Source organism: Pan paniscus, chromosome 3 (assembly GCF_029289425.2).
Source record: "Pan paniscus chromosome 3, NHGRI_mPanPan1-v2.0_pri, whole genome shotgun sequence".
Taxonomy (NCBI): Eukaryota; Metazoa; Chordata; class Mammalia; order Primates; family Hominidae; genus Pan; species Pan paniscus.
In genome coordinates this window covers 104,017,778-104,044,476 of record NC_073252.2, presented here as the reverse complement: position 1 = coordinate 104,044,476, position 26,699 = coordinate 104,017,778, and the positions used below count along the sequence as shown (strand labels likewise).

Below are 26,699 nucleotides of genomic sequence, written 5' to 3'. Positions count from 1 at the left end.
GCGCCTCTTCCTGGCCGCCATCCCATCTAGGAAGTGAGGAGCGTCTCTGCCCGGCCGCCCATCGTCTGAGATGTGGGGAGCGCCTCTGCCCCGCCGCCCCGTCTGGGATGTGAGGAGTGCCTCTACCCGGCCACAACCCCGTCTGGGAGGTGAGGAGCATCTCTGCCCAGCCGCCCCGTCTGAGAAGTGAGGAGACCCTCTGCCTGGCAGCCGCCCCATATGAGAAGTGAGGAGCCCCTCCACCCGGCAGCCACCCCGTCTGGGAAGTGAGGAGCGTCTCTGCCCAGCAGCCACCCCATCCGGGAGGGAGGTGGGGGTCAGCCCCCGCCAGGCCAGCCGCCCCGTCCGGGAGGGAGGTGGGGGGATCAGCCCCCCGCACGGCCAGCCGCCCCGTCCAGGAGGGAGGTTGGGGGGTCAGCCCCCCGCCTGGCCAGCCGCCCCGTCCGGGAGGTGAGGGGCGCCTCTGCCCGGCCGCTCCTACTGGGAAGTGAGGAGCCCCTCTGCCCGGCCAGCCGCCCCGTCCGGGAGGGAGGTGGGGGGGTCAGCCCCCTGCCCGGCCAGCCACCCCATCCGGGAGGTGAGGGGTGCCTCTGCCCGGCCGCCCCTACTGGGAAGTGAGGAGCCCCTCTGCCCGGCCAGCTGCCCTGTCCGGGAGGGAGGTGGGGGGGTCAGCCCCCCGCCAGGCCAGCCGCCCCGACCGGGAGGGAGGTGGCGGGGGTCAGCCCCCGGCCCGGCCAGCCGCCCCGTCTGGGAGGTGAGGGGCGCCTCTGCCCGGCCGCCCCTACTGGGAAGTGAGGAGCCCCTCTGCCCAGCCACCACCCCGTCTGGGAGGTGTACCCAACAGCTCATTGAGAACGGGCCATGATGACAATGGCGGTTTTGTGGAATAGAAAGGGGGGAAAGGCGGGGAAAGGATTGAGAAATCGGATGGTTGCCATGTCTGTGTAGAAAGAGGTAGACACGGGAGACTTTTCATTTTGTTCTGTACTAAGAAAAATTCTTCTGCCTTGTGATCCTGTTGATCGGTGACCCTACCCCCAACCCTGTGCTCTCTGAAACATGTGCTGTGTCCACTCAGGGTTAAATGGATTAAGGGCGGTGCAAGATGTGCTTTGTTAAACAGATGCTTGAAGGCAGCATGTTCGTTAAGAGTCATCACCACTCCCTAATCTCAAGTACCCAGGGACACAAACACTGCGGAAGGCCGCAGGGTCCTCTGCATAGGAAAACCAGAGACCTTTGTTCACTTGTTTATCTGCTGACCCTCCCTCCACTATTGTCCTGTGACCCTGCCAAATCCCCCTCTGTGAGAAACACCCAAGAATGATCAATAAAAAAAAATAAAAAAAATAAAAAAGAGCAAAATTGGCAAAAAAGTTAAATCTCTGGTGAAAGGTGGAGCATAGACATTGCTAATCAACAATGAGCCCAATTTTTGTGACATACCTATTTCTCCTTTATGTATTGTAGGAACTTTTAATAAAGTTTTAGAAAGACTCAGAGACACTGCCTGGAGACAGGATAATTTTTTTTCTTTTGAGACAGAGTCTTGCTGTGTCACCCAGGCTGGAGTGCAGAGGCACGATCTCGGCTCACTACAATCTCTGCCTCCCGGGTTCAAGCAATTCTCCTGTCTCAGCCTCTCAAGTAGCTGGGATTCCAGGTGCGCACCACCATGCCTGGCTAATTTTTATATTTTTAGTAGAGACAGGGTTTCACCATGTTGGCCAGGCTGGTCTTGAACTCCTGACCTAGTGATCCACCTGCCTCGGCCTCCCCTTCTCCTCTCTTCTAAGCCAACGGTTCCCATGAAGGTTAGGCTCTGCCAGGAATGAGTCCTTTGCACCAGAATGCAAGTGGTAAGAAGACTCTCTGATAAGGGCTGCTTGGACTGAGCGCAGCATGAACACCGTCTAGGGTGAGCAGAAGCCCACCAGCTGTTGGGGACAGGTGTAAATGCACTCAAGCCAAAATAATCTATTTAAAGAAAGAATGGAAGTTTTTATCCCATAGGAAGTCTGAATTAAAATAGGGTCTGAACTAAAATAACATAGAATGTTTATTTATGATGTAGATTTCTAAATCCTTTTGGTACATTTACTAAATCAGACTTTCTGGGGAAACTACTTGTCAGATTATTTTGTTTATTTTATTTTATTTTGGAGATAGTGTCTCGCTCTGCTGCCCAGGCTGGATGCCCTCATCAGATCAATCATGTAAATTTCCCATCTAGACAGATTCATCTCTAAAAAGACTATTGTCACTATTTTCACAGTAAAGAAGTTGAGATGATGTGGTCTCTATTTTAAAATCACAACTGTCTAATGAGACTATAAACACCTAAATAAAACACAGTATTCTAAATACTTGGTAACAAGCCTAGAATAAAATAGCAAGTTTCTATTTTCATTTTTCTCTGTGCACCTAACAGCTCACACTTGCAAACCAATTTGTTTCAAAAGGATCTAGTTAGTTAAAAACAACATTAAAATTGTAATGAACCATAATAAAAATCATGAGAAACATATAAACTCAGAACAAGAAAACAGCATAGGCTGTCTTTTTATGAATTAAGTAGGAAATGTTATCATTACTATATAAATGAATTCAACATCAATAGTAGCAGTAATAGCAAATATGTATTAATTTATTACTACGTGCCAAGCACTACAGTAAAAGTTTTATAAGTACCCCTGCATCTAATTCTCACAACAGCCCAATGAGGTAGATACTATTACTATCCCTGACTTACAGATAAGAAAACAAAGGCACAGGAAAATTTAATGATACGCCCCAAATTACAGACTGGCAATGAGGACAATACTTGTAAATTATAACTCTATTGACAAATGTCCATGTAACTTAAATCTGACTTCTGACTTTGGTCACAATCACCAAGGGCCCATTTATACGTTTTGGAGAGAATGATATTTTCTTTACTAGCTACCATAGGATCTAATTAAAATATAAATCAAAAATCTTGAAAACTTTCAGAATTCACAGCACCAGATCCTAACCTGTGAGAAGTGACAATTCGCTCCTTCAAAACACTAGCAGAAATTTAATTTTCAAGGAGATATCAGGCATCTTCTCAGGGTCTCTGCAGGTCTTACTGTTTACAAGAAAGCAAACTACTTTGAAGACCTTTTCACCCCTCAGCAGAAACATTCTTTTTACTTATCACTACACAGAATCAGAAAGACCATAATATTTCCATGACTAAGAACAATGTGACTGAACTAGCCACAGACTCTGTAAAATCTGTAGAAGAGAGATGAGGGGAAAAACCTCAGGACAACATGCAGCAATCAGTAAAAGAAAACAATTTTCTTCTTACTGCTTGGTACTTGGAATTGCAGCACAGCCTCATGTTGCGTAATAACAGCAACAATGAGGCTGGTTCTCTAATATGGCCACTCATAAGAGCACCTGATACATATTAATAACATTATGTTCTATAATCTGGCTTCTATTAACGCCTTTTCTTTTTATTTTACATGAGTCAGGTGGACACATGCCTAGGCACAATTGCTATATTTTAAATAGCCTACATTTGGCTAGTTCTGACTCCATCCAGAATATGGTTCTGCTGGGTTGGAGCTGCCATTATGCTTTAGAAAGAGCCCTGCTATTCAAAGTGGGGACTGCAGATCAGAAACATTACCTGTGTTTGTTAGAAATGCAGAGTCTCTGGTCCTACTCCAGACACACTCAGTCAGTCTTCAATTTAACGAGATCCCCTTGTAATTTGTGTACATATTAAAGACTGAGAACAGCCAGGCACAGTGCCTCACGCCTGTAATCGCAGCACTTTCGGTGGCTGAGGCAGGCAGATCGCTTGAGGCCAGAAATTCAAGACCAGCCTGGGCAACATGGTGAAACCCTGTCTCTATTAAAATAACCATGTGTTGCAGGGGAGCAGGAAAGGAGGGGGCTCTTCCTGACAGGTGCAGGTTGTCAGGCATTGGAACCCTACTGGGTCTGTCATGTTCACATCCAGCTCACGGCTGGTTGAATAAAAGGTTGAGTGTTGGGGACTAAGTGTGCCTACTCAGATGTGAATCCCTGTCTCTATTAAAATTACAAAAAAAAATTAGCTGGGTGTGGTGGTACACGCCTGTAATCCCAGCTACTCAGGAGACTGAGGCACAATAATCACTTAGGTTGCAGTGAGCCAAGATTGTGCCACTGCACTCCAGCCTGGGTAACAGAGTGAGCCTGTGTCTCAAAAAATAAATAAATAAATAATAAATAAATAAAGATAAAGACTGAGAGATACTTTCCCTAGTAAGTCTGATTTAGTAAATGTGTCATAAGGATTAGGAATCTACATCTTAAGATAAGCATCCTATGTTATTTTAGTTAATAAACATCCTATGTTATTTTAGTTAAAATGGGCTTCTGACAACACTGGGGGAAAAAAAATCTGTTTCCTGGTCCAAGTGATGTTATATTCCCTCTCGTAATACAAATTTCCTAGCTAAAATTGGACATATCTATCACATTCAATTGTAAAGGAAAATCTGAAAGGTTAAAAATAGAAGTTAATAAAACCTTCAATGAATTTTTAAAACTCAGTATGTCCAAAATAAAATAAACATGATTAAGAATCAGAATCCTCACTTTCCTGCTGAGAAGAGTGGGGTTCTGTTACTCTGCCCCCTCTCTGAAGGAATTAATGATATAATGAATTACTGTTATCAACGATAGTACAGTTGAACAGTTTAAAAATTACTGCATAAAGACAACAAAAAGACAATGAAAATCGCCCAAAATATCATAAACAGGATATACTCATGGTTACTATTTTGGTCTTTTTTCTTTCAGACTTTTACACACATCCAGACATATGCAGACATGTATTTTATATATCTAATTGGAGTCAAATGGCAGGTACAGCTTTGTACTTTTCAGGTAACATTTTTGTAACATGGGTATTTTCCAAAATTATTAAATATTTTCCATAAAACATGTTTAATAGTTATATAAGATTTCATTATATATTGCTAGAACAGAAAGCATGTCCCCCTAACTTCCTTTACTTTGGGTTCTGCAGAAAGTTTTTCTGAGTTTCTTTGCCCTGGGATTGCTCCTACCCCTGTGACACCAGAGTTTTGTCTTTGAAAAGTGGTTTTTTAACAATCCCCTGCAGCAAACCTATGGTGTCCATACAGGCATACCACCACTTATGGCTGCTTTTCTGGCTAAGTTTGTGCAACACCTTTCTGCCCTCCCCAACCCTCATTCCTAAATCCAAGATCAACCCATTAGTCTCAAAAACCAGGCAACGAGAGCTAACTAGTGAGGGATACTGGGTTTTGTGGAGTATGGTCTCCATACTTCCTAGTTTAGCCCAGCCTGACCTAAAGTTGATTCCAGTAAACTCTAATCCCAAGATTCAAATAATCCCATGGTTAAAACAACTTGGGAAAAGATACATTATATGCCTCTCTTAGAGATTTGCAATATTGTTAGCACATTGGAGTATTGAGAAGTCCTACAGTTAAGAAACCTATTTAACTTAGCTAAACCTAGGAGTTCTTAAATGTATTTAACCTAAGAACTTTTTAACACATACAACTGTGTAATATTTCAGAGAAATAATGCTCTATAAAACACACTTTGAGAAGCACAAGTCTGTCTCATTAATGAAACAAGAATTTTACGCTATATCAGATAACTTTAGTGTTGCTCAAATCATGCCCACTGGATTAGCCCTGTAAATACATCTTATTATATTTCTAGTCATATAACCTAAAAAAACCTAGGGTCCCTCAAGCTAAAATTGTTTTTAGGCTGGGTGCAGTGGTTCATGCCTAGAATCCCAGCACTTGGGGAGGCCAAGGTGGGAGGATTCCTTGAGCTCAGGAGTTGGAGACCAGCCTGGGCAACACAGTAAGAATTTGTATCCACAAAAAATAAAAATAAATAGCCACCCAGCTACTTGGGAGGCTGAGGCAGGAGGATTGCTTGAGCCTGAGAGATTGAAGCTGCAGCAGCCTGGGTGACAGAGTGAGACTCTGTCTCAAAAAAATTATTTTAAAAATATGTTTAATATTTCACATCACACATAAAAAGTTGCAACCTTAAATCACATAAGTTCTCCCCATCAAGGTTATTTACAGTGATAAACAAAACACATTAATCTTTTACATTTCATAGTAACTCAGAATTCACAAACACTAGATCCCTTATCTCTGATCTTTGAAGCTACTCAATGAGAAAGGATAGCTGGGAATATTCCCTCAATTTTACAGATGAAAAAATTGAGGTGGAAAGCACAGTAACTCTTCCAAAGTGATGTACCTCATAAATACTCATACTAGTCCAAAGTCATGTACCTCATAAATAGAGGTAGAAATCAAGACTAGGTTTTCTGGTTCAGTATATTCTATCTTTAGTAGTGGTTAAAACCCCTTAATTCCAAATGTTTCAATGCTATTTTCATATTCCTTTTCTATGCTTTTCACTATTTTTCAGTGTCATGCTTAAAATTTAGAAGTATATTAGACTAAGAATTTTCTAGAGAATATTTTCAATGGCTATATTAAGCTGTATCAGGATAAGAAAAAAAAACCATAATCTGAATTAACTTTGATTATTTGGGGAAGGAATATCAGAACCAACAAGTAAAATTTAGCTATTTAAGCATATGAAGGATTACTTAGAATGAAAAAAATTAAATCCAATATAAAATTCCATTTCATTCCATTCAACAAATATTTTTGACTGCCCACTATGTGGCCATTTGAGGAAAAAACATCTGGAGATTAAATAGCTGCCCATAAATCTCTACTTTGCAACAAAGAGAAATGATTTAGATTACAAAACATGTTAAAAGAAACCCCCCCGTGATCAGTATTGGGTCAGATTTGACTATTATATATCTTTGACTCGATCATTTGTGACAGATTTGGAAAATAAAGAATGTTCAAAGGACCAGTCAACAAGATTGCTAAGTGGGTTGAAAAAAAGCATTTCTAAGAAAAGATTAATAAAATATAAATTATTGGGCCCAACGAAGAGTGAGTCATCTCCTGAAAGTGTCTTTGAGTACATGGAGTATGGGATCTGGAGACAATGAACAACTGTGTCCATTAACCCTGAGTATCTGACAATATTAAAAAGGCATAAACTGTAGTTTCATAAATTTAGGTTAAATATAAGGAAAAATGCTCCAGTGGTGGGATGAGTGTTGTGGGAAGTCAGGGACCCTGAATGGAGGGACCAGCTGGAGCTCCAGCAGAGGAACATAAATTGTGAAGATTTCATGGACATTTATCAGTTCCCAAATAATACTCTTATAATTTCTTATACCAGTCTTACTTTAATCTCTTAATCATATTATCTTCTTAAGCTGAGGATGTATGTCACCTCAGGACCACTATAATTGTGTTAACTGTACAAATTGGTTGTAAAACGTGTGTTTGAACAATATGAAATCAGTACACCTTGAAAAAGAACACAATAACAGCGATTTTAGGGAACAAGGGAAGACAACCATAAGGTCTGACTGCCTGCGGGGTCAGGCAAAATACAGCCATATTTTTCTTCTTGCAAAGAGCCTATAAACAGATGTGCAAGTAGGATAATATTGCTAAATTCTTTTCCTAGCAAGGAATAATAATAATTAATACCCTGGGGAAGGAATGCATTCCTGGGGGAGGCCTATAAACAGCTGCTCTGGGAGTGTCTGTCTCATGCGGTTGAGATAATGACTGAAATATGCCCTGGTCTCTTGCAGTACCCTCAGCCTTACTAGGATTGGGAAACTCCACCCTGGTAGATTTGAGGTCAGACCAGTTCTCTGCTCTCGAACCTGTTTTCTGTTGTTTAAGATGTTTATCAAGACAACACGTGCACCACTAAACATAGACCCTTATCAGTAATTCTGCTTTTGCCCTTTGCCTTGTGATCTTTGCTGGACCCTTATCAGGAGTTTGTGATTTTGCCCTTGTCCTGTTGCCTCAGAAGCATGTGATCTTTGTTCTCCTTTTTGCCCTTTGAAGCATGTGATCTTGCGACCTACTCCCTGTTCTTGTACCCCCTCCCCTTTTGAAATCCTTAATAAAACTTGCTGGTTTTGCAGGTCAGGTAGGCATCACGGTCCTACTGATATGTGATGTCATCCCCGTAGACCCAGCTGTAAAATTCCTCTCTTCGTACTCTTTCTCTTTCTTTCTCAGCCAGCCGACACTTATGGAAAATAGAAAGAACCTATGTTAAAATATTGGGGGTGGGTTCCCCTGATAGATGAGTTATTAGAAGGGATTTCAGTCACCTTTGGAGATGGTGGATATACTTGGGAGGACTTAACAAAGACCTCCTAAGGATATCACACTTAGATAATTAATGTTGGTTTAGATGAAAAATTTTAAGCCCCATATTAAAATACCAAAGCTCATTATAACTACCATATCTAACCAACTGCTTAAAGTTTAAATAACTTTTCTGTTTTGTACCCCTTTCTTTTGGAAGTAGCAAATGGACAAAAACTGCAGTGTCAATGGTACTTTGTTTATACTTACAGGAAACATTGTTTTAAGGCATAGGAAGATATAATAATATGCCCCAGATCACAGACTGGCTATGAGCACAATACTTTTAATTATAACTCTATAGACAAATGTACACGTAACTTTAAAAAAATCTGATTTCTGGTTTTGCTCACATTTGCCAAGAGCTCAATTTATACTTTCTAGAGATAACTACTTTTTTCTTTAATAATCATCATAGGATCCAATTAAAATATAAGTAAAAAATTTGCCTTAAATCTTGCTAACATTAAAAAATTTGTGCAAGCTAGTAAATATATGCTGTGAGACATCATCTCTGAGTTAATATCATTTTCCTTTCCTTAACATTGATATGTTCACAGTAAAAGCACTAGAGGAAAATCAGTATGTTTCACTACTTCAGTGTGTACAATATAGTATGTGTACCTTACTGATTTTCTAAAATCTAAAAAATGCTATATTCCATAAGTTATTTGGATAAAGGATTTTGGGCCTGTATTCCAGGGGAGAGATGGCTTGGGCCAGGGTGGTAGCACTGGAGTTGGTGAGAAATGGTCACACTTAAATATAATTTGAAGGTACAGCTAACAGGATTTCCTTACATATTGGCTGTATGTATGAAGAGTAATTAAGGATGAATCCACATTATTAGACCTTAGCAACAGGTGATAGAGGTCCCATTACCTGGGATAAGAAAGGCTGAGAGTAGAGGATGTTTAAGGGAAGAAAAGGAACAATTCTATACATGTTGAGTTTGAGACGTCTATTTTCATCCAACTGGATAGGTTAAGCAGTCAGCTGACATCCAGGTCTAGAGTTTGGGGGAGAGGTCTGGGCTGAAGATGTGTTCTTGTTATAATATTTTTCTTCCTTGATTTTCTTTTAGAATATCTTTACAGTCTTTTCTCAGGGCAACAACGCACATGCATTATAAGGAAAAGCTCTCTTTCACAACCTCTTCCATTAAAAGAAATCTTTCATACCCCATAAATATATTCAGTTGTTATCTGTCAATTAAAAATCAATTTAAAAATATCTTTCAATGTAAAGAAAAACACAAAGTGGAGGGCTATTTGAAGGAGACTGCCAAATAGTGGCCATAATTAACATCACCTAAAAATTTATGAAATGAGGTGAGCTAAATTCTATTCTCAGACCTGTCTCGGAGAATAAGGATGATTTAAGAAGTTATGCCAGAAGTGAAGAAAATATTCAGTAAAGAAATGGTGTTGAACTGAAATAGTGCTAAGGTTCCTTACTGTTTTCACAGTGAATAGACACTGGTTATTTGTCCTGAATTAAAAACTTAGAGCCTTTGCCTTATTTAGAATATATGCTATAACCATAAGACAGCAAGTCAAAAAGCATCTAAAGCATTCTCACACATGCTAGACTTAATAAGCAGCTATCGCTGAAGATGAAATGAGAGTGGAATTTAATTTTTGGCAGGAGTTTCTAAAGGCAGCAATGCTATCTGTGGCATGCAACAGCCCTGGCATTTGATCAAGGCAATGCTTTCCCAGAGCATGTCTTTAAGATCACACTCTCTTATAATGAATGCTCCCAAACATCATTGGAACTCTGTATTTCCCCAATTTTATTGCACTAAATTTTATTGGTGAACTTCAAAGTCATTTTTAATTCATATATGTATTGGCATAGAGAGGAATACTGGAAATAAAGAGAAACATTTTAAAAAGAGAAAGTATTTTTTAAAATTCTCAGAAAGATGTATTCTTTCATCATAATGAAAAAAATATTTAGCGTATCATCTTACATTAAATAGCCAAATTTCCCTGTTATCCTAAGGCAGCAAAATAATATAAATACCATAATTACTTAAGCACTCATAAATTAAAAATCCCATTGTATGATCACAATGATGAGAATTTAAAAAGGAGAGTAATAGGGAGAAAAAGACAGTATCTGAGATGGAGAGAGGGGGTGAGGAGAAAATTACAAAAACATAAATTTCAGAAAATAGTTATGCACATATAAATTGTATATTTTGAGAGCTACCATCTAATTCCCCTAAAAATTATATTGATTATCCAAAACATACATGACTATATCAGAATTAGAGAATTTCGATCTTTCTTTAAATGGACAATTACCCAGAGGAGAAAATTTAATTGAGAGTCACATACAAGCAAAATGCGGCTCTGATATCCCCTTTATTATTTTATTTATTTATTCATTTTTTTGAGATGGTGTCCCACTCTGTCACCCAGGCTGCAGTGCAGTGGCACAGTCACAGCTTACTGCAGCCTCAACCTCCTAGGCTCAAGCGATCGGTCTGCCTCAGCCTCCCAATTTTCCCCTTTAAAGAATAATAAATGTCAGTATTTTTTTCACCTGATAAAAAGTTATAAAGGTATTCAATATAAAAGGCACAAACTTTAGCTTCATCATAGAGGAATGAGAAAAGGAACAAAATAAACTGGTAATGTATAAAGGAGGAGACAGGAAGAGTGAATGCAAAGGTAATTAAGAATAAGCGAAGTGACACAGGACAAACAGATAAATATGAGGAACAGATGAAAGTTATAACATGCAAATTTTGGTCTGGTAATAAATTAACAACCTTTTCCTCCTTCAAAACTTGCTTCTCTTCCTGAATCCTCTATCTCCATTGGTGGTGCTACCCTTTACCTAGTCACCTGCTAAGAATCTGGGAGTCTTTGATCTAATCCAGCCCCAGTGTAGGTCTAACTATCAGTTTACAACAATCCAAGGGGTAGCTGTCCAGCTTCTCTCATCTGTCCCTGACATGACCCTCCAATTTACTGGCAGTCTACTGCCTATTACACTGCTTCCTACTTCTTTGCATTTGTTGGGCTGTCCCTGTTAACTATAATATCTTCCTTTCCTCATCCACTTTGCCCCGTTTCACTCGGGAAGCCCTCCCTGAATATTCCCTACCCAAAGACTGACGAGGTATCCCTTCATTCTCCTCCCATAGTGTCCTACACAGATCTCTTTCACTAACATACTACCACTGGTATCTTCTGAGTAACCATCTTTCCCACCAGACTGTGACCTTTTCTGTTTTATCTTTACATAAACCCAATAACTAATACAAGGCCTTCTTGACACTCTAAAGACATTCAAAAATGTTCACTGACTGAATGAATGAAGGGTTAGATTAAAAGTAACATAGCATGGAATACAGTTAAGTTCCCACCTCTGAGAGTTTTCAAGTAAATCCAACTATGTCAGAATTCCCATACTGGCTAAGAGCTGTCATCTACCATATGACTTTGTGATATTCCTTCCATTGCTACATACATTCTTTCTTACTTGCCCAATTAGACTGACTCTTTATGTAGCTCTTTATAATATTTGTCAATAGGGACATACGACTTTACATAGCTAGTTCTTCTTACGAGTTTCATTCTTATTCAAGGCATGGCCTGTGGTTGAAAAGTCATTATAAAGAGCCTATTGAAAATGTGCTAACATTTATTAGACTTACTGAACACATCTCCTCTGGGTTTCTGAGGGTCTGTCTGTACCCTGTTGTCAACTGTAATCCCTCCTGGAGGTGTACTGGCAGCTGGTGCTATAGTTGTCAGTCCGGTGGTTGGCCTTTCTGGGGTTGTAGGTGGTAGAAGTGTTCTGAGCTCTGTTGGCAGGGGTGGTGGTGGTGGTGGAGTAGGAATTGGTGTTGGCTTTGGTGTAGGTCTTGTTGTTGGCTTAGAAGTAGGCCTGTTGGTAATGATAGGAGGAATATATGGTGTCTTCGGAGGCCACCAAGTACTTCCAACATCAGGAATCCAATTATTATGTCCTCTGTCACCCTTTAAAATGGTACCATTTCCCTTTGGTACATGAATTGGACCTGAAGGTTCAATCATAACTTTTGGGATATCTGAAAGAGTCAAAGACTTAAATCAGTATGTAACCATTCCTCCCTAAAAAGTGAAGCATTACACTGACAGACACATAAAAACATCTAATGACAACTGGTATCATTTTTCACATTTAGAATATTACCTACTGTAAGTCATACTATTTTCCAAATAACATATATATGTGTGTGTCTATATATATATATTCATATATATATTCACATATATATATTCATATATATACATATATGTATATGACACACACATATATATTCATATATTCATCCTTTGGATGTATGTAACAAATATATTGGTGTGTTTACATAATGAATATGTATTATTTGCAACATAAAAACATTTTAAATATTTGTGCAGTGCAAACAGACAACAACCAATGAGAATTTTTAAAATGCAGAGACATTCTAAGTTTTTTTAATATAAGAAATGCATAGTTAGAATCTACGTTGTATCCCTATGCTATGTGTATATTATAAAATTGTGTTCAGAATTGTCTAAAGACAAATACTTTTCTTATCCACACTTTATATAAATTCAATTTGCATAAATACAGTTTGAGTAAATGTTCTACATATTGTTTTATGGTTGGTTTTTATTTCCCTTTACTGATAGATACAACTGCTTTTAAATAGACATTTTCAGAGGTTGCAAAGATCATCTGTGAAATCTTTTTCCTTGATAATCTTCACCAAAAAGAATCAATATTTAATCTGCCTGGAATGATACATTCCAGACTGGGAATGACTACATGACTCTTTAAAAACCCTTTAATCCTCATGATTTCATGCACCATGGTTTTCAGTAAATATTTTACTGAGGAAATTTTAAAAATTATCTTCTGTTACATGAAATGTATGTTAAATTATGACTTTTGGGTTTTTTTTCATGTTTATCTATTACATAACCACTACTCCAAATAAAACTTATAAAAATTTTAAAAGCAAAACAGTTCTGAATGTAGAGGAAATAAATATGGGAATGGCTTTTTTTTTTCTTTTGAGACAGGTCTCGCTCTCTTGCCCAAGCTGGAGTGCAGTGGCATGGTCAGAGCTCACTGGGCTCATGGCAGTCTTAAGATCCCAGGCTCAAGTGATCCTAGCACCTCATCCTCCTGAGTAGCTGGGACTACAGGTATGCACACTGCAGCTGGCTAATTTCTAAATTTTTTTTTGTAGAGACAGGGTCTCATTATGTTGCCCAGGCTGCTCTTGAACTCCTACCCTCAAACAATCCTGCTGCTATGGCCTCCGAAAGTGCTAGGATTACAGGCATGAGCCACTGTGCCTGGCCGGGAATGATTTTTTAATAGCAGAGTTAGGAGGCATAAAACAGAGGGAAAAAAATGTAGAATATATCCAGATTATCCCACCATCAAAATCTAACGCTAATGGCAAACATGATTTCTAATTTTAACAAAAGCAAATTCTCAGGGAGGACTCAATAATTTCTTTTTAGCTAAAAAGAAAATATTGAGAGATTTCAGTGAAGAGATTAAAATACTCTTAAGATTATAGTGTATTACTGAGTCCTTAGTTTTTACAAGTACCTGAGCAAGTGATTTTATTGTTTGTGGAAATCAAAGACAAATATAACCAATTATGACAATTATACTTCTTTGATAATCTTATTCCTTATTTTCCCTAGCAATGGCCTTTGTGTAATCCTGTATTTCCTGCTAGAATTTAAAGCTGAGAGACAAGTGCTACTCACACACACAAGTCAGTCCATCACCCTGGTATCCTTCTTTACATTTGCACTTGTAGGACCCACGTATGTTATAACATCGAGCAAAGCTGCTGCACTGATACTGACCAAGTGAGCATTCGTCTATGTCTGCATCAGAAAGTAGGAAAAGAAGAGACTTATTTAGGAGATAAATATGATGACATAAAAAATATATACAGTTTCAAAAATGATTTTTTTTGGCAATGTGATGATCTACATAAAATTGGCAGATAAACAGAAGAAATAAAGTACATGTAGACTGAGAACTACCAGTGGTTAAACTGGATGTCTGTTGGTTTAACTTAACGCCAGTACTCTCCCCTGCCCTTGACATTCCAGCCATCACCACAATTACGAGACCTTTCAGTGCTCTAGGAAGAAACAACACAAAGCAATGGTTGGGTTTCATTACCATGACATTGATATTTGCCTCCAATATACATGAGATCGAAGCCTTTATGACACTTGCAGATGTAGCTCCCAAAAGTGTTGACACATTGCCTAAATCTAGGGCAGGAGGCTCTTCCTGTAGCACATTCATCAACATCTAGAAACATAAGTCAATAGCATTTTAGGAAGAGCAAGGGTATGTTAAGACAGAGTGGGTTTCAAAATAAATAACTGACTACAAATGGCTGCCTGGCATATAGTAGCTCATTATAAACGGTATCTAGCTGGTTGCCCCTACAGGCAACATAAATTCCACATATCCAAATTTCAACCCAGCCTTCTAAGCCAAGTTATTATTTTCTTGCACTCTATATATTAGCACATACTGCACCTGTATCTACCAAGTTGCTTAAACTAGAAACATGAGTCATTCTTGAATTAGAAACAACCCTCTTTCCTTTAACTCCCAAATCATCAAGTCCAGTTAATTCTACCTCTAAAAAAAAGTATTTGAATCTGTCTACTTTTCTCTTAATCCACCACCACTACCCTATTTGAAGCCACCATCTCCTGGGTTAGACTGTTACAAAAGCCTCAAAACAGTTCCTTTTGCTGTTACTTACCCCCTCCAAAGCATATCCAACCCAACTGTCAAAATGATTCCATTAAAACATACAATCAGATCATTACTGTGCTCAAAATCTTTTAACTATTTCTACTTGCACTTTGAATTAAATCCACATTCCTCCCCTGTGTCCTTGAAGGCCCTGCAACAAATCACCCTCACCTACTTCACCCATTATATCTCCAGCCACCACCCCTCATACTCACACCCTGTACTTGAGCTACATGGACCTTCTTCCTTGAAAAACCTCACACAGGCCAACCTCTCTCTCACCGCAGTGCCCTGCAATGTCTTCAGCTGCTTGGCTGTTTCTTCACATGGCTAATGATACAGGTCTTACCTTAAGGCTAATAGACACATTGTGTTTTTCTCTCAATACCTCATGTTAACACTTGGCATTGTCTGTAATTTTATGGGGTATTTGTTTCTTTTCTGTCTCCCCCATTAGCATGTCAGCTTTGTGGGGATCAAAATCTTGTGTGCTCAGGCCACTGCTATATATCCTAGCACTCAGCACAGTGTCTGGAGTATAGAAAGTACTCAGTAAATAACTCTAATCACCAAACACTTCCATTCATTCAAGGCTTATTACATGCTAGGTATTGTGCTAAGCTCTTTGCATCCATGATCTCATTCAATCTTCCTACCAGTTCTATGTGGTATTATTTCCATTTTGAAGATAAGAAGACCCAAGCTCAAAGCAACAAAGTCTCTTGCCTAAGGTTACATATCTAGTACATGGAAGAGCCAGGTTTAAAACCAAAGTCCAGACTCTCAATCCTACACTGCCTTCCTAATTTACCAGGAAAAAATCTGAGGCCTGAAGATCAACACATACAATCTAGCCCTGTCTAGCTATTCAGCTTCATCACTCATTGCTCACCCTTGCCGCTTACATTCTAGGAATACTGAGCTCTTCTCGTTTCCCTAAACATTGTGCTCCTCTGAACTGCAGTGCCTTTGCACAGAGGGTTCCCTCTGCCTGAGGCCTCCTCCTATTTCTCATTTTTTAAAAAACAACGCTCCCATTATCCATTCACAGAGATGTCCTCTTCTGAGACATCTGATATCTTCTGAACGATAGCTAATTATCTGATGTAAGTAATTGCCTTTTTTTTCCTTATTCCCATCACCTTTCACTTTCTCCCTTTATCCTACAGAGGCTGCTGACAGAGATGCTTGATTTTACAACTCACCTACACAGGTCCTCCCATCAGGAGCCAGCTGCAGGCCAGGGGATGGGCACTGGCACCGTATTTGTCCTTTAACAACATCACAGCCATACTGACAGTTTGCCATGGAGCAGGTCAGGGCACCTGGAAAGAGAGTGACTGGCTGACTCAGACAGGTAGAAAACAAAATCTGTAATGGAAATAGCTATGTTTTTTCACTTGTCCTGAAATCAGTGACACTGAACAACAATGAAGACAAAGAGGCCTTAACTATCAAACATCTAAAGAAAGTAAAAGGGGGAAGGAAAGAAAGCATTAAAAGACAAATATAAAACTATCATATATAGATTATCTGGAAATTTTTCCAGTGGCCAAGGAAAGTGAAGAATTGAGGTATTTTTCCAGATTACTCAAGCTAAACACTATTCTTAACTAATCATCCAAGTAACTGTCTCAAATGCCCATGAAATTTCTCTAGGGGAACAGCAGATTTCCCATTGAGTTGCACAATGTTAAACATGTATTCACCTAATTCCAAAAAGTTCCATGCTATACTTATGCAATGTTAAATAAAATTAGCTAACTTTATTTTATGCAACTCAGTTAAATGATAATTCAGTAAAAATAAAAATCAAGTCATTAATTGTCGGATATCATATGAATACCACAATTCAGGAGTCAGCCTATAGAGAATTTTAGGGCATAGTCCATTTTATACATCCAAATGATGGTGAAAACATGCATTTCTTCCTTATAAACATGAATCCTACTTTTCTGGTATCATATTCATTTATTTTTTATTTGAAATTGTTTTTTAGAAGTCTTAGACTATTATTAGAGTCTAAAATTCTATAAAAGCCTAAAGGCTTTTATAATGAAATATAAAAATGAAGAAAATATTTATGAATGATTTAAAATTACAAAACAGACCTGATGGATTCTGTCTGAGCAGTCCCTAAATAGTCAGTAGTGTTCTTTTTTTTTTTTTTTAACCTGGAATCATTCTTCTATGCCCAGATAGAAGACAGGGGTAAACGTGTTTAAAAAAAAAATTAGAAAACATACTTAGTTTTGTAATTCTTATTCTAAATACCATTTCCTAATCAATTTAATATTGGCACCCGTGATAGAAGAGTATTATACATCGAAAATGGTGCCTCTTATTTTGATTTTCAATTCCTCAGGCAAAAGTATAAACACATGCACACATCTTGTTTAGGAGAACCCCGGAGGCCATTTTCACAAAAGCAAGCTCTCAGAGCACAACAGAAACAAGCCCAAAGCACTTATAAAACAGTTAAGATTCTTGACATACTTGAGCAGGAACCATCCGGCATGAGCATATATCCGTTGAGACAGTAGCACTTGTAGCTGCCGTAAGTGTTCATGCACCTGTGCTTACAGGGCCGGGGCTTCAGGCCACACTCATTTAGATCTGAAAACAATGTGGGTTGAAGCAGAAAAATTACAAAACCTCAGCACTAATGTAAGCCATCTAAAATTCTTTTCTATATTAAAAAGTGAAAGAGAAAAATAGGTCAAGCTACAGTAACTGTCATTTACATAAGAGATAGATCCTGTTCATGCAATATTAATTTGAAGGTACGTTACACTAGGGGCAACCAGGAGTCGCCATGACCTTTATGGATCTCTGTTTATAAAGGCCAGTTAGGAAAATTCTCAACAACAGGTGCCTACCTTATCATCCCTAGAAACAGCAGCATACTAACGTCCTCATGGGCAGAGATGCTCTATCAGTTAACAACTGTTTGCCAATATTCTCAAAATATTTGGTTTCTATTGCTAGATCCAATCCTGACAATGTAACCCTATTCGTTCAATGTCTTCCTTTCTCTGTTTAAAGAACATATTACATGAGAATATTTTACTTTAAATGGATAAGGCATTGGCCTCCTTAAGGCTTGGACTTTGAGAATATTTTACTTTACAGGAAGTATACAGATTTTAAAACATTTGACTGCTTTGACCTTCCCAAAGGAAGGCTATATAGACTATATTTTCAGAGGATAAGAACGAAATAAATTAAGAGTGATCAATATTGTAGTTTTTCTTGTTCAATCTGGTAGATTTTATATGATTTCAGATTAAAGAAGAAACTTCAGTTTCCTACTTTAGTAATGCATTCAAGTCACAAAATGAACTTTAAAAAACCTACCAACATATTTTCATTTATTCCGCAGTTAAAAAAGGCATATGGAAATACTAATGGACAAAATGTAATAGACTGTCATGCATTTCAGGTTTATTGGTTTAAGTATCAATATGAAATGAATCAACAAATTTTACATTATGAAAAGGTTTTAACCTAAATTAAACACTGCCTCAAGTGAACATAAAACTCATAATGACAAATAAACATTGAAATAGTAATGCCCAAAATATATGCTTTATTAAAAAGAAATGTGACCACATGTTTGTCTGGAACCACCAGCATAAGTACTCATTTAGCATAATTTAATTATCTATTGATCCATGTCATTGAATAAAAAATAGAGATAATATGTCTAGTGACAAAATTGTTTTCAAATCTAATCTATTTCAATCTGATCTGCTCATTTATTAGAAATCTGTATATTTCATTTAACTAAATCACCAAGTTCCATTATGTTTTAAAACCACCAAATAATTATTACATCTAAAAAAAATTTCATATCTTACTGATTTTCCAAGTAGGTCTTTTATCTGCCCTGAATGCAACTGTAAGCAGATCCCGAGCTGGGCAAATCCCGGAAAGGTTAAATAAACCAAATACTTTTGTCATCTCCTATGCGTTCTTCAATTTTCTACTTTATTGTCTCTTGACTAGTTAAGGGTTTTTAAAACAAAATCACATTTTAAAATATTTCAAAAAAAATTTCCTCACAGAAAGCGCCATGCAGATTGCAGTATCAAAAATGTTTTCTCCCTCTGTTAATTGAAGCAAAAATCAAGGAAGAATGACTGAGAAATTTTCTACCCTTCCCATATTCTTCTATTTTGTATTTCAGAATTTACTAAAAATGAGAGGGAAACTTTTCTCGAGGAGTTAATGACTGTTCCTAATATGGTCCTGCAGAGTCACACCTGTCTTTGATAAATCTTTTTGATATTATAGCAAATAGCATTTAAAACCAAATATGGTGTTAGAGAAAGGCTTTGTGTTTTAAGTATTTTTCTGCACTAAACAAAAATAGAACAAAACCACAAAATAACACAGTAAAATCAAAACCTATATCTCGAGAAAAGGATACTGATGGATTTTTCTTTACATGTCAGTTAAGTATCCCTAGGTTTATTTTCAAAGCATAACAGAAACTTTTGTGAGTTCCTGATGGGAATGGATTCGGTGTTTACAGTTTCAGGCAGCTCATAAACAAGGAGTATTTATGCTGATGGAAATTTCTTCAGACACTATGTCCCTAAACTAAACCTGAAGCCCAGTTGGGGCAGCTCTTCTACAATTTGGCTCCAGTCTGGGCCAATAAAGGGCCCCTTAGGATTGCTATGGTAGTATTCATAATCTGGACTGGAGCTGCTGGTGGTTTTAGAGAATGGCTTCGACCCAAATTTATCCTTCCGTTCCCATGGCAAAAGCACTTTGGGGTTAAGAATCATGAAACTGAAAGGAAAGAAAAGCCAATGTGCTGTCATGAGTCCAAAAAAAAATCTGGACTGTATGAATATGTGAAAGGAAGAAAACATGCAACATTCAATGGGTAAATGTGGAAATGATGTACTGGCTATTTTACCTGTTATTAACGGGCATATAAGTATCCAAAACATGGAAAGCAATTGAGAAAGCTGCACTCTACCAGCTGCTGATGGTCTGGATAATATTCCCTGACAGCTGACTGGTGTTAATATCCCTAGTGACTGCCATCATTGTCCCATCTGCCACAGGCAGGTGTCTCCTAAAAACTTCACAATGAACCTTATGAAAGCCACTTCAGATACTATAAAATAGGATTCCATAGTCATCCATGTTTATCAAAATTTGCCAAATATCAGACTTTTCCTAAAGTACAGAGCTTCAAAAGATTAAATGCATCTGGTATCCTGGTGAGAAGCCTTTTTGTCCTCAGTTTTCTTAAGAGTTTCTTGTCTTTAATTATGTTACCTTCTTTTCTCATTGACCTAGTGCCATATTAAGTAAGTTAATATGTGCTGCTTTCTATAAATGCTGTGTTCATTATCACAATCTATTGGATATCATTCAATTAAGCAATAAATTCAAAAATAAATTACTTCCAAATTATAGTAAATACTCCTACAATAATAAGCAGAACAAAATGAAGTCATTGATCATACTGTCTCAAATAAATCTTAAAAGTTGATAAAAGAACCTGGAAATAAAACTTTGGTGTTTTTATTTTAAATTTACTTATCTTCCTTTTTCTCTGGAGGTTTATAATATATATAAGGAAAATCTATAAAATAGGAAAATAAAAAATTTAATGAATTATTTCATGTGCTTATACTAAAGGATAGAACTTTACAATAAACCACTTACATTCAAATGCTTCAATTATTATGTATACAAGTCTTAAAGTGCATCTAATATTGTCAGGAATACATTTCAGTAGGTTGGTGGATTCAGGAGCTTGGATGGGAGAAGGAGAGGGAGAAGGGAACTGGTACAGAATGGAAATGCAAGCTGCACAGCATTATTATTAAACTTCAGAAAAAAAATCAGAAATTTTATTAGCATGCAGACACTGAAAAGTAGCTTGAAAAATCGGGAGATAACTAACTTACTGGATTTTTAAAAAATAAACTTTCATTTGTTTTAACACATTTGGACTTTCTCCCCGCTTTGGTGCTTAAATCGGGCAATGTCATAGGCAAACAGATGTCAATATGTCAACTACCAAAATTTTAATTTTTTAATTATTAAGGACCGAAATTCTTTTGCCCTAATTCCTTGTGCAGAAAATATACAAATGCATCAAATTTCTTCTCAGCAGAGACAATGATTAATAATTTCAACTATTTTAATTCAGTTATTCTAAGTTCTTAAACCTATGAATGGGTTAGAGATAAAATGACCTAGAAGAGGAACTGTAAAATTATGCTACCACATTATTTTCCTACAAAGCTTTCCAGCATGATGAAGACATTAATATTTTTGGTGTTTCTATTCTTACGCCAACCCCACAGGCAAATAGGGCAGGAATTACTGTCTCCCTGTTACTGATTGGTTAATGACTTGCTTATAATCAAATAGCAAATAAGTGCTTTCTTGGAACCAGAACTTAGGCTATCTGATGTTACACAATGTATACCAAAAGAAGGTCACTAATGTATGCTTTGATTTTCAGATAACCTAAAACTCTATACCTCAAGAGTGGGGAAGAGGACTTGATTTCTAAAATCTACTTGGCAAAAGGCATCAAACCCCCAATTTCAGTTGCTTTGGAACTCCTGAATTTGCCTACATATGAAAAAAGTTGTTTTGCTATCTGTTTTTAGAACATATTTCAAAATTCAGAAAAGAGAAAGAAAAGCAATGATACTCGATGCATTAAAAGGACAGCAGAGCTCCATGCTTTTCAGAGCACAGAGAATCAGCACCAGGTGGCAATTCCTGCTGCTTGCTCATGCTCAGGGCTGAAGGCTGGACACTCCTGGGCTAGTCTTCAGAACATTTGCAAGAAGTGACATAACTGCAGGAAGCCATGCAGGTGGGAAGAGCAGACCACCTGGGACAATGCACGCTCACCCCTTGAAGGCAAACTTGTGGCTTGGTGATCCAGGGGTTGGAAAAGAGGCTGTTCACTGCCTTGGTCAAGAGGAGCTGGGATGTGCTCGTCTTCACACCAGGAAGAAGGTAATAAGAGTCAACTTTGAACTGATGTCAATTTTAGCCCTAAAAATCTTTGCAAGTATATATTAAACAATTACATACAGTTGGTAGGGTTTAAAAAGAATGCATTAGATACTTTATAAACAATAGTTTCTGGTTCTTCTGGTTTCTCTTTTCCTTTAATTTTCTTAAAAATGTATCACTGTCATCTTGTTTCCCAAGGACAACACACACATTATAAATGAACAATCCATCATCACACAATTTTTTAAAAAACTCCAAACAAGAGATCATCATTTTTAAAAGTATTATTTAGTCATACACAGAAGGAAGAAAACAAAAAACAAATTATACAAATATTGATTATAATCCACCTGCTCTATTTAAGGACACTGAAGTTGTAAACGACCAACTTAAGATTTTTTTCCCTACACTATCACGTTGTACAATAGTAGTTTAAAATACTCCAAAATTATGCACAAATGTATGATTTGCATAAAGATTTTATTTAAACAACAGCATAATAGATCATCAATATTATCATTTAAATGTAAGAAATTATGCTTCTGGAACATACATGAGAAGCTTTATGCAAAAAAATGTTAACTGTTGCCATTATTAGCTTACCAAAATATAAGATGGGTGAGACTCAAAGAAGAGAGTTGAGACTTAACAATCACGTTGTTTCAACACCATTATGTTATTAATAGCCAGTTAAATGTCCAAATCAAATGAACATTGGTTTTTGGAGTTGAAAGCATACAACTTCCTTTTTTTTTTTTTTTAGATGGAGTCTTGCTCTGTTGCCCAGGCTGGAGTGCAGCCGCTCGATCTTGGCTCACTGCAAGCTCCGCCTCCCAGGTTCACACCATTCTCCTGCCACAGCCTCCCGAGTAGCTGGAACTACAGGCGCCTGGCACCATGCCTGGCTAATTTTTTTTTTTTTTTGTATTTTTAGTAGAGATGGGGTTTCACTGTGTTAGCCAGGATGGTCTCGATATCCTGACCTCGTGATCCACCCGCCTCGGCCTTCCAAAGTGCTGGGATTACAGGGTAGAGCCACGGCGCCCGGCTGGAACCATACATCTTTCAAAACCTACGGCTGTAGGTAACCACCTTAATATTAGAGTTAAAGCCCTTAGATTTTTGTGCTTAGCAAAGCAGTCAACTTTCAGATGTAACTAGTCCACAAAATTAGTATCTGGTTCTGACCTAAAAGACTCCAGTTCTTTCCTTATGATAAAGAATTCAACATATGAAACATAAACCATGCTAAAACATTAGGAATTGACATTTATAAATATTTTCTTCTGAAATTATTACAAAGTACACTGTAAATTCCTAAGAATGTCTTTCATTTCTGAGAATATGCAATGATATATTTACATACTAAAAATCATTCCCCAATGGAAAAGTTATAAAAAGATTATTATCTATAATAATATTTTTTTTTCTGGCTGGGGGAAAAAGAGGTTTGTATTGGTACAGAAACTCAAGGAGGAGGGAAATATGCATAAATAAAAGTAAAAGTAAAGGAAGCAAATGATCAAAGAATCTTGCCAGAATTCAGGTTAGAATTTCATCTGCTTTGAAAGGTAACATGTGCCTTGTAGAGTATAGTATGTTAATGATCAGCCCAAGCCTGTAATTTCCTAACAGTTCTAGGTGTAACAAATCCAGAAAATGACTTAGTGGGGAAGATCAAGCCACCAAAAGCAGATCACACTAAGCCTGTGGCAAGGCTACTAAATTAAACCAGTTCCAAAATGCAGTTTGCCCTGGTATTCTGGCTGTTTCCCAGGCAGCTCTAAAGGCACTGGTTAAGCACTTGTTTATTCAAGCTGTTTACACCATGATGCAAGTTTCTGGGGGTTATTTCTTAAAGTACATAACTGGCTACAAAATTCTCAGTGAATACTTGTCATATACTAAAAGCTACTTTTAATCAAAAGCTAATTTCCAGTTCTGTAAAGTTATTTCAAATGTAATTCTTTTTGACATTTCTCTCCTCCAGAAAAAAGGAGCCTGTTTGATTTCCCTTATCTGTGAAGCATATTTTCTACTTTATTAAAATGTGTGGGCCTGAATGAAAACAGTTTAAGTTAATCTGCTATGTAGGCACTATCAACAATTTTCTCTAGCAACTTTTATGGAAGTCTCTAGGCAGCTCTCACACTCAACCAGGCCACACATGGCAGCTTCCCTGATCCTGACAGGGCCCTCAGTCTATGGATGCAGAGACTCTCTAAGATGCTGTACCAAGAACTGGTGGAACCTTTCAAGCTTCCAGTGTTCAGGACTAAGAACCATTAGATGAAACTGTCATTTATTTAACATATTTAGTGTGCATTTACCATGTGCAAGTCACTTTAATAATAGTTTTCAGGAACTTAGAAATCAGAGAGACAACAAAAAGGATTTCTGCTCTCAAGGAGCATAAACCTTGCCATCAGGAATCTGCCACACTGCTTTTTTGTGAGGAGGGCAAAATAAGAGATGATTAAAACACCTAAGTTTATTTTAAGCTGTAGTTTTATTTTCAAAACTGGACTTGAAATTACATTTTCAGTGTCAGCACTATTTTTGCAGGTGTAAAATCCCATTTTGCTACTAATCAAATCCTCTTCTCTTTAAGGAATATGGTTTTGGGGAGCAAGATTTTAACTTGATACATTCGATTTTTTCTTTAGAGAAATAGGTATGTGTTACAGGAAAAAAAAGTACATGTTAAACTGGTTTTCTGAAAATAAGAGCTATCCAGTGATGAACCTTTGTTTCAATAATACTTTTAGCATGTCTTTAAAGCATGTTAAAGTTGATGCAGCTCCTGCAAAGAAATTTAAATGAATTTCTCTGCAATCTCAAAAGTGACTTATTTTAATCGTCTTCTTTATATTTTATATCCTCACATTTGGACAACAATATTTTACCGTGCTGACATATTAATGAAACCTCTGAGGGCTTATGTTCACCACTTTAAAAAAAAGTATACTGAGATTCTAAGATGAACATTGGCATCCAATAACCAGAACCTAACACACTGCTACCTGCAAACTTATGCTGGGGAAGAAAAATCAAGTGGAGTTTTTTAAGGAGCAAACTGAGATAATAAGAGCATCACTTATTTAAAAAGATTATGCAGGTATGTTTGGTAAATTTCAAGTTAAAAAGAGTATTAGAGAGAAAACAACCATTGGGAAAATCAGTTCTAAATCAAATAGCAGATAATACAAGAACACACTTTAGAATGGCAGCTTCTACCATTGGGACATGTCACTTTTGCTAGTGTGGATTTCATCTGATGGTTCATGAATAATTTCATCTGATGGTTCATGAACCACCATTTTGAATATGTTTTCAAAAATCAATATTTTGGATGATTGTAAAAACTGTGTCTTAACACAGGAACAGAAAACTAAACACCGCATGTTCTCATTCATAAGTGGGAGTTGAACAATGAGAACACATGGACACAGGGAGGGGAACTGTTGGGGGGTAGGGGTAAGGGGAGGGAGAGCATTAGGACAAATACCTAATGCATGCAGGGCTTGAAACCTAGATGATGGGTTGATAGGTGCAGCAAATCACCAAGGCACATGTATACCTTTGTAACAAAGCTGCATGTTTTCCACATGTATCCCAGAACTTAAAGTAAAATTAAAAAAATAAAAATAAATAGTGAAAAAAAAACTGTGTCTATAAATCATTAGTTTACATGACATACCTCAAGGAGTATCTTGGAATAAGTATCAGACACTGAAGAACAGTAGTATTTCAGCAACATCATTTCTATATCAGATGAGGTCAAGTAAGTATGTAAGGGATAGTTAGACACCATATGATTATTTCACCTGACATTTAAGATGATAGGGAGTATAATTTAAGAAATAAGTAAAAATTGACTTATCTTTTTTATTTTTGACACTTATCTATTTAGTGAAATCTAACCCTAATCTTTCTTTAGTTTAATTCCTAATAATGATTTTTTTTTCTTTTTTTTTTTTTTGAGACAGAGTTTCACTCTTGTTGCCTAGGCTGGAGTGCAATGGTGCAATCTCGGCTCACCGCAACATCCGCCTCCTGGGTTCAAGTGATTCTCCTGCCTCAGCTTCTTGAGTAGCTGGGATTACAAGCATGAGCCACCACACGCAGCTAATTTTGTATTTTTAGTAGAGATGGGGTTTCTCCATGTTGGTCAGGCTGGTCTTGAACTCCCAACCTCAGGTGATCCACTCGCCTCAGCTTCCCAAAGTGCTGGGATTACAGGCGTGAGCCACCACGCCAGGCCAATAATGGAAATTTTTAACTGAATTTAATTAACAAGACAAGCCTTGTCTGACTTTGTAGCATGAGTTCGAGGATCACATTTCCAAATATATTTTTTTATCCAAAACTAGTATAGTAGAAAAAATATGGATTATATATGCCATAGCTCTAAGTTGACATGCTAGCTCTTTTACTAACTCTGTGAACCTGAGCAAGACACTTAATATTCCTATGCCTCTGTCTCTCCAAATAAAAAATGGACTAATAATTAATAGATTATACCTTAATTATAATAAATAATGCTCTACTTCCTAATGTTGTTGTAAAGATAAA

At 37.6% G+C, this 26,699-nt stretch overlaps 1 protein-coding gene across 9 annotated transcripts in view; it reads right to left on the bottom strand.

Annotated features, from left to right (window-relative positions):
* NPNT (nephronectin) overlaps positions 1-26,699 on the bottom strand; it is an 80,161-nt gene that overhangs the window by 18,974 nt on the left and 34,488 nt on the right. For 6 of the 9 annotated variants that reach the window (XM_008955354.4, XM_008955355.4, XM_063603853.1 and 3 more), the window contains 6 exons: positions 22,017-22,106; positions 17,613-17,732; positions 16,322-16,441; positions 14,523-14,657; positions 14,096-14,218; positions 11,992-12,387 (listed from right to left, as the gene is read on the bottom strand). In XM_008955354.4, the coding sequence (XP_008953602.4) occupies positions 11,992-12,387; positions 14,096-14,218; positions 14,523-14,657; positions 16,322-16,441; positions 17,613-17,732; positions 22,017-22,106 (984 nt within the window). The remainder of the gene's footprint in view (positions 1-11,991; positions 12,388-14,095; positions 14,219-14,522; positions 14,658-16,321; positions 16,442-17,612; positions 17,733-22,016; positions 22,107-26,699) is intronic. The other 3 variants (XM_003829974.5, XM_003829973.5, XM_003829972.5) reach the window with 1 other exon arrangement.